This window comes from Zeugodacus cucurbitae, chromosome 5, assembly GCF_028554725.1.
Source record: "Zeugodacus cucurbitae isolate PBARC_wt_2022May chromosome 5, idZeuCucr1.2, whole genome shotgun sequence".
Taxonomy (NCBI): Eukaryota; Metazoa; Arthropoda; class Insecta; order Diptera; family Tephritidae; genus Zeugodacus; species Zeugodacus cucurbitae.
The window spans coordinates 37,639,277-37,653,689 of NC_071670.1; the positions used below are offsets into that span (position 1 = coordinate 37,639,277).

The 14,413-nt window shown below is 34.0% G+C and overlaps 1 protein-coding gene and 1 long non-coding RNA gene across 8 annotated transcripts in view; one reads left to right on the top strand and one right to left on the bottom strand.

Annotated features, from left to right (window-relative positions):
* The window catches only part of Lac_4 (Lachesin), a 398,804-nt gene that overhangs the window by 351,495 nt on the left and 32,896 nt on the right, over positions 1 to 14,413 (top strand). For all 7 annotated transcript variants that reach the window (XM_054230633.1, XM_054230634.1, XM_054230632.1 and 4 more), the window contains one exon: positions 10,784 to 10,994. In XM_054230633.1, the coding sequence (XP_054086608.1) occupies positions 10,784 to 10,994 (211 nt within the window). The remainder of the gene's footprint in view (positions 1 to 10,783; positions 10,995 to 14,413) is intronic.
* LOC105211965 (uncharacterized) overlaps positions 1 to 14,413 on the bottom strand; it is a 159,826-nt gene that overhangs the window by 94,882 nt on the left and 50,531 nt on the right. The gene's annotated exons all lie outside the window — the stretch shown is intronic.

Consider the following 14,413-nt stretch of genomic DNA (forward strand, 5'->3'; position numbering starts at 1 on the left):
TTTTAGAGGAAGAGTTAAGGTAATAGAGACAAAAATATTCCAAAAAAAGTCTCTAACCCCTCAGACTATATACGAGTAAATATGATCTTCGTTATACAAGCCCACGTGTTAAATATATTTGTTGCGTGTTACCTTAATAAAATTAAATATCCAAGAAGCAAAATTTTCTACGAATGATTCCCGACTATTCTTATAACAAGTAACTTAAGGTTCTTAGAAAAAAGTGACTCTAAGTCCATAAGTCATTTTTCAAAGAATTTTTTTTTACGAGTATATTGTGAAAGCGAAATATCTACAAATAACGCACCACATGTGCTTTAATATTTTCTTCGTAGAATTCAACTTAATTCTGTTGCCAAGAATCTATAAAGATAAATCAAGCATAAAACAAAAAAGTTCACAAACAATTTCCTGCCGAGCACAACAAATATTTACCTAATAAATTCCATTAAAACTAACAATTGCTTTGCTTTATAGCTTAAAAGCACCAATGGAATGAGTAACTCGTATGGTGAAAGTGAGAAACAGTGGAAGAATGAAAATAATATAACATTGCGGACATCAGATTTATTAGAAGAGACAGTTATATGCTTACTGTTTGCTTACTTGCAGACGAATGAGTTTTTGTTGTTGAGCAGTTATTTGCGGAACAATGGAATGGCATCAAAGGTCGACAGCTGCTTGTCGGTCACACACAATTCAATTCGCCAGAGCTAGAGTTTCAGCGTCCGCAGAAGTGGCTTTGCGGTTGACCGCTTAAACTTTCACACTTTCACCGCGCACAAAAACAAAACCAACCAACAAAATAATGCTCGCAATATTAATAATAAGCCATAAGCAATAACAAAAGCGGCGGAAAAGTAAACAAAAAACAAATATTAAACGCAGGAATAAAGCAGAAACCACTACAAAACACATAAAAGAATTAGCACAAAAGCAGATAAAACGATGAAATCGTTGCCATAATTTCATCAAAGTTTGCGTAAAGAAGGAAGTGGCAATCGGATTGAGAAAATAGCAGCAAGTGGAGTGGGTTGAGGATAATAAAAGTGGAAGTAAAAATGAAAGTAAATCGCCAGATGTGAATCGAATTGGCGGTGAAATAATCAATATTAGCAGCAGTCTCGGCAATCCTTAAGAAAAGTAGCGTGGATGATGTTTGTTGGGGGTATGTGGGCTGGAAGCAAGCTTATGGTGGGCGGTTACTGCTGTGAAAATTGTCCGTTAATGTGGCGCATATAAGTGCAGAACAATCAAAATTTGAAATTATTTGCCGAGATGAGCAAACAAACTAAGTGCCACAGCATCGCCCAACAAGTAGTACGAATGAACGTTCAATAAAAGAGACATATGAAAGGGAATGGATGTGTTTTGCTTCGAGATAAATATTTAAAAAAAAAATAAAAAAAATATAAACATCTTCAAACGGTGGGAGTTTTCGAGTAACGCTTAACTTAATACAATAATATAATTTTGCTTAAACTGAGTCTAAAAATATATCTTCGTATATCAGAAAAGAAAATATTTTCATATTTCATACTACGGAACCAAAGTCTGGCTCGCACACAACTTGATTTAAGCACTGAAAATTTGAAAAATCTCCGATCTTCACCCTGAGAGAATCAAATGTCAAATAGGGGAACTTCCATTTAAGAAAAAATCAATAAAATAGATTGTGTTATAAAATCTAACATATGAACGGAAGGAGGATTCCTTCTATGGACTATTTTATAATATTTCATTATATCCAGGGTAGAACTTGGGTTCTCCATAATGGTAATACAAACTGCTAGCCAAAATTTATTCAACTCTTATTAATGGAGAATACAACAAATTTACGATTAACCTTTATATATGAAATATCTCAGAGCTTAATAATATTTTCTTTACACTGTTTCATCAAGGTAAAAATATAATAGTAGTCAAATCTAAAATAAATATCCTCATATACTTTGGAGGTCATTCAATCCAAGTAAAGAAGAACGCCGATAAAGGTTATTCTAACAGAGTCTCCAGCAGGTTTTCGACTTATATTTGATTCCTCATTTGTCGCTGTTAAAAAAAGTAGTATATCCGTATAGAGGAACATATTGCCGCAGCTATTATAACAGACATTAAATGTAACCAAACAAGTTTAAGTTTGGGTTCGCTTCGGTTAGCATGGGATTGGATCAATGAAATCTTTGTTGACAGTAGTGTGTGTGAGCCTGATACTGAGTATATGCTCAATTTAATTCAAAGTGGGGCATGCTCCTTTGAGCATTGGACGTTCTCCACCAATGGTGGGCATTCGAAAAATGATACACCCACAAAATATACAGCTGATAAAAATCACGTTTGATTTGCTTTATTTTTCTGATTTTTTGATATTTTTTCGCAAACGCCTAAGTTGTTGTTAACCCCCTCATGCTCGAATTAAAATAGGCGAAGCTAACATTTTTTAAGACAGATATATATTAGTCTTAAATCAAATATGAAGTGACAAAAATTTCAAAGTTCTATGCATCCTGGTTCATTAGTTACAGGATGTTGCTTATAGGCACAAATTAAATTTTTATAAATAAACTAAACACTTTTCTCATGAAATTTTTTGTTTAAATAACTCTCTTATCTCTTCTTATTTTATAGTTCACTTTGTTTTAAAATAAAACAATTCTTATTATAGTTTTGAACACTTTTTGTATAACCATTTTAATATAACTTTTTTTCGTGAAACGTATTTTGTCAATTTCTCTCTGCGGAGAACGCCTACTGAATGAATACGTACACAGCCCATAACAAAAAATGTAACTGTAAGCTTCCACAACACATAAGTCTCCATAATTGAAAAAAACGCTGATAAAAAAAAAATCAACAAACGAGAATTAGAAGCCGGTAAGTAAAATGTTGCCTATAGGCAACATTGGGCATGAAAGGGTTAATTGTGATTTAAATGGCAATTCACTTTAACAATAAAAAAATTAGTTGTATAAGGCTTACCTACTCCAAAGAAAAAAATCCTTTGATATTGAGCTTAGAGAGGAGGTCAAAACATAAAAAGAAATATCAATTCACTTAAATTGTTCTTCCTACATGGTATTCGATACTATTAAATAGAAAATTAAGCTCGAAAAACATGATGCCATACGCCAAAGTACAAATTTAGGGATCCTACGCATAGTGTATTTCAGCTTGCACGAAACCCACGAAAAATGTTTTTAACTTGTTTGTGGTTTGTGGACAGCGATTTGAACTGACCTCAGTGCTTTAATACCTTGACTGTGTAATTTGGAAGTTACTTCGTATTTCGGGGTCGATGGCCATACATACTAGAACCTGCTCCACCAAACGAGACCTGTTTGGACTCATCTGACCAAAGGCTATTAGGCCATTTTGATATTCACCAGTTTAAATGAGTTTTAGTTGCACTGCTATTTCAATGAAAACAGCTAAATATCTATCCATGCCTCAAGAGAAGAGGTTTTCCACCTCTTAATTCCAACATTGACTAAATGTTTGGCATTATTATAGTTTAGATTAAATTTTGGATAGGGAAAATGCAAATTTTTGCTCAACTATATTTTGTAGCCTCACAAAATGCATTGTTTCTGCTAATAAATCAATGAGTATTGACCGCAAATCAGAAATTCATATCTCTAATGTTTTGGAAAAACAAATTTAACATACAAAAACTAGCAAATTAAGTTTAATGCTAATTTAAAATTTTAATCTTCTCTTCAAATAATTATGTACGGCGATTACACAGTATTTAGCACTCATCATTTGATGAACATTAATGCTAATTAAATGAACATCTAGCAGTTAAAAATATTTTCCTAATAAATCTGCGTTTATTTCACTGCAACAAATATAAACAAACGGTATTTGTTTTTGTATTGTATTTACCTTACAATTTTATTTAATCACTCGACAAAAAGTTGCTTCATTAAATCCTCGTTAGCAACACATTTAACTTGAACAGTTGACTAAACGAAGTTTAGCGTTCAACAGCACACTATTAACACCGTTGACGCCCCTCCCTCGAAAACACTTGGCCAACTGACAAAGTTGAAAACATAAAACAGTTTGTTGTTGAATTAGTGAAGCAGCGAAAAAGCACAATTCCATGTAACGAAAAATGCCCTCACACACATATATAAACATAAACATACATACGCACAAACATACATACGCATTTAATTAGCGCAATTACAGTGCATTTACATTATTGATGAACGATTTGGCGCATGTTTGCTGCCAATTTGTGATAATTGTTGTTTACAACATGCAAAGCGACCGAATCGCGCTTTTTCCGCCGCTGCCGCTGCCACTGTTGTTGTTGTTGTAGTTTTTTGTTAAGCTGCTAATTTTTTTTAATTGTAGAATATTTTCAGCAAAATTACACGCCGCAAATTAATTAAAGCCTCGTGGCTAAATAAGCGAAATAATACGGCAATTGCACGCAATCGATAATTTGAAAAGTTCATTCGATGATTAGCGTCGTTGTGTGGGGCTTAAGTTAGCGCTTATTGTTCAGTTGTTAGAAAAAACAAAATTCCAAAAAATTATAATTACATAATAGCTGCGAAATTATCGAATATTATTCCTGAAATCGCCGATTATTTTGTTGTATTTTGGTTTAATTAAACTTATATTCAGTGGTGCTATTTGATGGAAGATCACAGTAAACTATTCAGAGAAAATTTGTTTGTGTGGAGCTTTTTAGGTTACGTTGAAAATTAAATAAGACCAAATGATTGCCGTTCGTTCTATAATAAAATATATTTACAATGGAGTAAATGTGGACAATTTGCTGGATCAACACATTGAATACAGAAATAAATATGTTTAGATCAATTGTAAAAACCAAAATGTAAGTTAACATACTAAATAAAAATGATTTTTTTTTAGAAACGAAATTTAATTGCCATCTCAACACATCGAGATCGATTAAAGCAATATAAGTTCTAGATGAATTTGTATTTTAGTGATGGCCAACATAAATATTTATATCATGGATTTATTTTCCGTTAGGAGTATAGAATTACCAAGGGTATAGCTGTCACTTTGATATTCGTGATAACGGGTTCTATTGTAATCCAAAGTTTCATATTAAAAATTTGATAAATTCTAGAAATGTTTTTTATGCTCCAGTTCTGAAAAAAGGGAAAATGTTTGTATGTTACACATAAAGAAGGCATAAAGGTACAGTTTCTGAACTAAAGACGGAGACGCCGTTACTATCAATAGAAATAGGGCCAATTTTATAGTGACTTTTTTTATTTTCCAACTTCATTAAAAATTATTTATATGCCAAATTGTTCCATACAATAAGTTCACTGGGACGAATTTGTTAAGAATTGTTATGATATTGGCCTTCTAAGTCCTGAGATTTGACTTTGTTAGACTACTTTTTGTAAGGGTAAGTCTAGTGATTGGCCTATAAAGATACATATTGTTATGTACCACTAACCAATTTTGAAACAAACACTCCACCTACTATATGTGACATATATGTACATATCTTCAAGTACGACTAACCAACTAGTAATCCCATTATAGGCTGAAAACAGTGTCAAAAAATTTAACTTATAGCCCGAACCTTGAGTACCTTATAAAGAAGACATTAACGTCAAAATAACATCCTTAAGGAGCGCACTACTTTAAAGGATTGATACAAATACACAAAAAATATTAATGATGTATTATATTCAAAAAGTGTTTTAAACAGAATAAAAACAAAAATTAATTAAAACAAAAAATATTAAATTCAATCCGTTATTCGCAAAATTATAAACCCACATTTTTTATTTAAGGGGCTATACCAGTGTGACATTTTCCAATTTTTTTTTTAATTTTTTGCTTATTCGATATTTTATACTTTCAAACCAATCCTGTGAAAACGGTTAAGTCTCTTGAGTAGTTTTTGAATGACAGAGTTCTAAAGAGCGACCGCTCGCAGGAATAAGCCGCTATAGTCGAAACAATAAACGTGTTTTTCTCGAAACGACATTTTACCGATTTGTTTTAATTGTTTTAAAATTGTCAATTTGGCATTGAAAAAACGACCATTTTTTATCTAAAAAACGGCATTTTTTCAGAACTACACCATTTTGTTAATTTTATATATTTTTTAATAACCGTGGGTCATTATATAGGGAATACCTTCAACTTTAATAACATTTTTGATTTTGTTGTTTCAGCTACTCATGTGGTCGGAACCGTGTCAGCAGCTAGGGAACTTTCTTTTTGGCACCTCCGAAAACAGCACATAAATCTGTTATTATACTCTCGCTACCTGTTGCACAGAGTATTATAGTTTTGTTCACATAACAGTTGTTTGTGTCACCAAGAAATATAAGAGTTAGATATGGGGTTATATATATATATAAATGATCAGGATTACGAGTGGATTTGAAATCCGGATGTCTGTCAGTGCAAGCGATAACTTGAGTAAAAATTAAGATATCTTAACTTGGAACACATGTTTCTTGGCACCCTGAGGAGGCTGATTTCGAAAATGGGCAAAATCGGTCCACTGCCACGCCCACAAAATGGCGGTAACCGAAAACCTATACAGTGTCATAACTAAGCCATAAATAAAGTTATGAAAATGAAATTTGAATGTAATTGTTTTTGAAAAGTGGGCGTAACCCCGCCCCCAAATAGGTTTTTTGTATATAACTCGCAAACCAATAAAGCTATATAAACCAAACTTTCTGCAGTCATTTATTTTAGCCCTTTCCTTATACAGTCCAAAAATGAAAGAAAGAGGATAATAACCACCCACCCACCTCCGATACAAAGGTTAGGTTGAAAATTACTAAAAGTGCGTTAACTCACTAACGAAAAACGTCAGAAACACCAAATTTTACGTAAGAAATGGCAGAAGGAAGCTGCACTGAGATTTTTTTACAAAATGGAAAAAGGGCATGGCGTCGCGCACTTACGGGTCAAAAACCATATCTCAAGAACTATTCCACCGATTTCAATTGGATGAAATTCGGAATATAACACTTTCTTGACACCCTGATGACACGGGTGGAATATGGGCGAAATCGGTTCACAACTACGTCTACTTCCCATATAACTCAATTTTGAATCCTTCTGATTCGTTCACTTAATAATGTATACATAAGGAACCGATAAAGGTAGCGAAATAAAACTTTACACAAATACTGTATCTGAGCTGTGACATCACTTGTGGAAAAATTGTCAAAATCGGACCATGACTTTTCAAGGCCCCGGATATCGAACCTGAAGAACTCAGTGCCTAAGAGTCGAAAATATTCGCAAATACGTCAATATTTTAATGTAATTCAGAGAGAATATTTTTCTTCCTTCCATATACCCAATTACGGGTTTGCAAAAAATACGATGCTCCTAATACCTTAAAAATCGGTTAATATGTGAAATTAAAAATCTTCAATAGATATATTTTATATTTTGTTTTTGATAAAAGAAGAAGAAAGAAATTCTTCTAATAAGTTGTGCTTTAAGGCATTTATCAACTAAATTAATATTAATTGAAACATATAAATTCTCTCAAGTCTTTTCATTTCCTTAATCACTTCAACAAAATACTGAACTGAACTTAAATAGCGAAAAGAACTAAAAGTTTCCAAAAGTAAATTGCTCACTTACACTCATCTCCGGTTGATTTCATACACGTGTGCAATGTTGACACGCGTACTAAAAACACACACACACACATGCACAGAAAAACAGACTCGCCAACCACCCCAGCCAAGTCACGAGCGAATTACAATTATTGAAATTACCAAAACATTGTATCACTTGCAAGGCAAACACAAAACACTCGCCGCTCACTTGCAAATTGTTGCCAACTTTTTGCACTCTTCCACCGAAATTGGCCAATCTCAGTGTAGACCGTATGTGTGACGGAGCGAAGATTACAACCGTTATTGCCAGTAATTGCGCAATTAAGCATAATTATGATCATCAACAGTGATTAGGCAGTAGAAGTAGCAGCCTGACAAGCGCGATACAAGCCGAGGAAAACACAACAATCCGACAATCAGACGGTTCAAATACCCAAAGTGATAGAGCTTATAAAAACTGCAGAAGAGAGAAGAGGGGGGGCAAATGGCAAAAAGTGGCGCCAACATATGTGATTTTAGACACGGAAGAATGAATGAAGTCGCTTGAAAATATTGGCCGCCTGCCAAATGACAAAAGTTACAAAAAGGAAAAACTGTGGATTAGCGAAAATGCAAGCAAAGTAGAAGAGCAGAAGAGCAAAAGCACAGTGAGAAAAATGTGTATTTGCTGTAAAAAAATGAAGTTGTAGAAGTGATTGCTCAACGGCAATAAATGGGAAATAAAGAAAAAGCAAACTCAAATAATAATAAAGTGAAATTATATTTAATAAGATTTTGAAGCAAATCTTAAGTTCGAAAATGAGAAAAAATATTTAGCTCAATGGTTCTGCAAATCTGGCATGGATTCGAAAATTAAATATTGGCACCAAGAGAAATGATAACGATGTTGAAATTGCTTTTTTCATTTCCCATCCCAATGCCTCAAGAGCAATTATGTACAGTGATATGAAAAGAAATTGCATTGCTTTCCTGCACATTCATAATTGTCATACGTTTTATACTTTCTTTTCTTATTTGGTAGTATGACCTGCTATATTCCTGAACACCACTGTATGAGAGACATTTTAGTCATCACCGAACTTTGAAAAATTTCGTATGTGCTAATATACATATACATATGTATTAATATACATATACATATGTATGTATGTATGACTGAAATGTACATAAACTTTGCAATGTCTGTAATATTTTTCTTGTTGCCGCCGCCGGACTTAAAATTCAATTATGGCAAATAAAGCAAACTGAATTTGGAGGAATAGGATAAAGAAGAGAAAATAAATATTAACTGTAATCTCTAAGCTTTACTTTGTTGTACAGTAGACTCACATGTGAATATTTGTTTATATGTAGATGTACATCGCAATTTTATAGCAGCTGTGCCTACTATGCAAGACATTTCAGCTGTGCTTATTTATTAAATTTTATTAAACAAAAGCCAAAAAGTATTGCTATTGTTTCAGCAAGGCATTTAAAGCTCTAGTAACATTTCAATTATGTTTATATTGTTTTTTTAATTATAAATAATATTCAATAATTTACTTATTCTAAAATACTAAATTCTAAAACAATGATTTTGACCAAGCTTGTAAAACTAAAGATATTACTTTGTTGTTCTACAAAAACTTCTCCCTTTAGTATAAGATTTCACTATCAAAATGAGATTAGTAACAAAGGATTCTCTGTAATGGAGGCACCTTAATAAAGCCACTTTGTATAAAGTCTCCTATAAAATAGACCGTATTTGTAATTAAATATAGGTTCTTTGTCAGCGAATTGTTGTTCACGCTATACGACGGTAGATGTCGCTGCTAAAAATAGCAATCAGCTGATGAAACTCAGCAACTTCTTATGAAAAAAAAGCAAATCGCAATCAAAATTTTAATTGATCAATTAATTTGACTATGTGAAAAGGTTATACGAAAGCTCCTGACAACATAATTTAGTGAGCCACCATTGGAGCTTTACAGATTAAGAACAATTTTTCATTAGAAATAAAAGTAGGGAAAAAGTGTCGTAAGATTGATTTTTCATAGAACTTCCAGTCCGGAAAAAATATTTATATTAGTAGTTTAGTTAGACAGGAAAAATAAAATAAGAATATAAAATAAATTTAGAACTTCAATACATTTTTAGAAGGGTATGTAAAGCCTGAATAACAAACCAATTTATTGTGGAATTAGAATGGGTTGTTAGAACGGGTTTCAAAGTACTTCTCGGATTAATATTTCCACATTTTAAGTTTTCTTATTTTAACCTTGAAATTCTTCTTCTATGAGTGAAATTATAATTTTTTTTATAAATAACGTATTATATATAAAATAAGTGTTGATATTACGAATGACATAGCTCTATTGCCACACACACTTATGCAATATTTTTTACTGCTTATTAAAAAAAAATTTAAATTAAAGAGACATTTTCAACTTGATCCACAAATCCAATAAAGGCACTTACATTGAAATATAAATCATCAGATTTTCAGTGACAATCATGAGTTATAATAACAGTTTAAATGTCATTTCAGCCGCAAAACAGATAAACTAACAAAACCAGTAATTCCAATACTATAAAACTTTACAATTTCGCGCCTAAATTCCTCAACCGAAAATATAATATAATAATTTTACAGAGCAAATTGTTGCTGATACACACACACACACACACACGCAGTGCAAAGCGCTAAGGGGAAAAAGTCATAGAAACTGTGAAGTGCCCAAGAGGCGAATGTCACCTGTATAATCCGTCTGCAATTTGTCACAAGCGAGCACAAGTGACACACATATAAGAACACATACAAATTGAGAATAAAAAGCGTATATGAGTTGAGTGTGTGGAACTCGTGTAAAGCGAGGAAACGAAATAAGGAAAAGAGTGATGTTGAAAATTAGCATTTCAAGCACATCAGTGCTGACACCAGGGCACACACGCATACACGCATGAATACATACAAACATGAAAAAGTGTGTGCGCATCAACATCCACGCTGGCTACTAACTCGTTATGCTCACTGACGGCAGTCAATCCTATTCCGAAAGCTTTTAATCTTCTCTCCCTCTGTGTGTATGAGCTCTGCACCCACTTGTACGTTTTGTTTTCGTAAACTGAACTAAAATTCACCATTCATTCATGTTTCCTACAACTTTTTCACATTTTTTTTTTTTACTTTTGCACATTTTCAGGTCTCTTGGGTGCGTCATCGTGACATTCACCTGCTGACAGTCGGTCGTTACACCTACACGTCGGATCAGCGCTTCGAAGCGATGCATTCGCCGCATGCCGAGGATTGGACGTTACGTATACGCTACGCACAACGCAAAGACTCCGGCATCTATGAGTGTCAGATATCAACAACACCACCGATCGGGCATTCCGTCTATCTGAATATAGTGGGTAAGTGGTTGACATGAATTGTTGCTTTCGTTTATTTTTTACAATTTTTGTTTTTGTTTCGTTTTGTTTACATTTTGTTGCTGTTGTTGTGTTACTCTTGACGCTGGACCTAGTCACAGTGCTCAAGTGATAAATGACTTGATGCTTTATTAGGGCAGTTGGCAAAAGGTGGCATCGCCTAACACGTTACGATAAATTGTTAGTTTGCTGAGGAGGTGGTGAGGTGGTGAGGGGGATGGTGGCGTATGTTTGGAATGTTGATTTCGGCATTTTATTCATAAATATTGTTAACTCGAGCACGTCTCGCATTTGCCCTGTCCAACGCAGTGAATTGTTGAGCGCGTGAATGATAGAAGTTTGGAAAATTTATGCTGAAATACTTTTTAGTATGCCGATCACAGTTGAGTTTTTGGCAGTTAAGGAGTGGAATAAATAATGCCATTAATTGTAAGGAATTATGCAATGACAACGGCGGTGTTGCTTTTTGCACTTTAGACATTACCGACATTAACAACTTAAGGGTTTTTAAACAATTGCTAGTTTTTAAGCGGAACATTATTCAATATTTAGCTTTTTAACTTTTTCTCTTAAGTAGGATAGTCAAAATCCTGGGTCTAGAATCCTTCGGCATCCAATTTCATAAATTTGCGATAGAACTGGTCAAAGTAAATACAGAGTGTTTTTTTAGACATGTGGTTTTCAAGCAGGCTTTATAATAACAAGTAAGGAAGAGCTAAGAGCATTTTATACTCTCGCAATTTATTTATTTAACTTTATTTATATTACATAATACACAATTTGACCCACATATTCGGCATAAAGAGTTTGTTTGTTTGAACGCGCTAATCTCCGAAACTACTGGTTCGAATTGAATAATTCTTTTTGTGTTGGATAGTCCATTTATCGAGGAAGGCTATAGGCTATATAGCATCAGGAGCGAAGAAACAGTGGTAAATGTGTAAAAAACGGGGGAAATTATTTATCTTTGAGGGCTTCCGTTCCTTGAGCTGCGAAAGCGGTTCAAGATTAGATACGCTAAAGATCGAGATCGGTTGTTCGTTGTGGATCTTGGAAGGTTTAGTCGGAAAATTGTAAAATTCCAAAAAGTGACTTTTTTCCAGAAATTTTTTTATCAATCTATCTATAAAAAACAATTGGGAAAAGTCGGAAATTGGCATGTGGCAACAGAGAATTTAGAATTGCAAAAGAACGGTGACATCTACAATGAAGCATTGAAATTCATATGCCATCACCAAATCGTCAAATTAGAGATGTGCTGAATCGTGCATACGACAGAATAACTTTGGAACAACAAGTATAAGTAATGTTCCATTATTTAATGATCAGCAAAAGACAACCTATGACAGCCATTCGACACTGTAGCTTCAGTTAAACATGCAAATCTATGAAACATCTATGAGATGAGCACAATTTTCTAGAAGCACTTGACAGAACAATGAAAGATCTGTGGAATAATAATCGTCGCTTTGGTGGCGTAATGATACTGTTATTGACAACACATTCTGTTATTTCGAAATCAACAGCGGCGGAGGAATTGAAGATCTGCAAAGAACTAGGCAAATTCTGGTTAATACTTCTAACGGATTGATATCAATCCGAACATTAGCCAAAATTATTGAAACTACGATTGGTTGAGTGCACGCAGATTTTTAACTGGCAAAAATACCGATGTCGATGATTTAATCTATACGACTTAAAGTCAACTTCCGGGAGATTTGTGTTCATACACATCGATCGATCATGTTGAAAATGAAGATGAAGCTGTGAATTATCCAGTGAAATTTCTAAATTCTTTGTCATTATAATGCTTTGTCATTTATTATGCTTCGCAATCTTCAAGCAGCTATCGAATAATGTACTAGTTGCACGAATTTTTTAAATGGAATTACAAGGGGCAGAATGCTTGATTGCACGAATTTCTTTGAGTTCCAACGATTTGCCATTTCAGTTCAAACGTATTCAGTTTCCAATGAGACTTGCATTTGGGATGACAATCAACAGGTCTCAAAGACAGTCGCTGGAGGTGTGTGGCATAAATTTCATTCACGAGTTGAAAAATCATCTTCTCTGTACATTTACGCACCGGAACAGAAAACAAAAAATGTTGTTTATTCAGCTGAGTTACATTGAAAAAAAATTGAAAAATCTCAAATAAATGTTTTCCAAAACTGTATAAATTCAACTTTGTTTTCAAAACAAATAATTTCACGCAGTGCAACGACTGCGGAGTCAGCTAGTATATTGTATAAAGTCCATAGAAAGTTGGAAACCATAATATTAGGTTAGAAGTCCTCGCGTTCGATATATGGGGCCTTAAAAACCTATGGTCCGATTTCGGCGATTTTTAGAATGGGGCTGCCACACTATTAACATAGTATTTGTGCAAAGTGCTGCACCGATATCTTCACTAGTGCTTACTTTATATATTGTAAAGTAAACGATTCAGATCGTCTTCAAAGTTCTGGTATATAGGAAGTAGGCGTGGTTGTAAAGCGATTTGGCCTATTTTCACAACATATCATTGGGATGTAAGGAAACTATTACAAACCAAGTTTCATTGAAATCGGTCGAGTAGTTCCTGATATATGGTTTTTGACCCATAAGTAAGCGATGCCACGCCCATTTTCCATTTTGTAAAAAAATCTGAGTGCAGCTTCCATCTGCCATTTCTTATGTTGAATTTAGTGTTTCTGACGTTTTTCGTTAGTGAGATAACCCACTTTTAGTAATTTTCAACCTAACCTTTGTATGGGAGGTGGGCGTGGTTATGATCCGATTTCTTTCATTTTTGGACTGTATTAGAAAGTGGCTAAAAAACGACTGCAGAAAGTTTGATTTCTATAGCTCTATTGGTTTGCGAGATATGTACAAAAAACTTAGTAGGGGCGGGGCCACGCCCACTTCCCCAAAAATATTACATCCAAATATGCCCCTTCATAGTGTGATCCATACCAAATTTTATTTCAATAGCTTTATTTTGGCTTAGTTATGGCACTTTATGTGTTTTCGGTTTTCGCCATTTTGTGGGCGTGGCAGTGGTCCAATTTTGCTGATTTTCGAAAGCAACCTTCCTATGGTTCCAAGAAATAAGTGCGTTAAGTTTCATCAAGATATCTTAATTTTTACTCAAGTTACAGCTTGTACAGACGGACGGACGGACGGACAGACAGACATTCGGATTTGAACTCCACTCTTCACCCTGATCACTTTGGTATATATAACCCTATATCTAGCTCGTTTAGTTTTGGGTGTTACAAACAACCGTTATGTGAACAAAACTATAATAATCCCTTTAGCAACATTTGTTGCGAGAGTATAAAAATAACGGTTTGTCAATATATATTATTAATTAATTCGGGCAAGTGACATCCGCGGTTGGGTCAGATAAACTCCAGCCT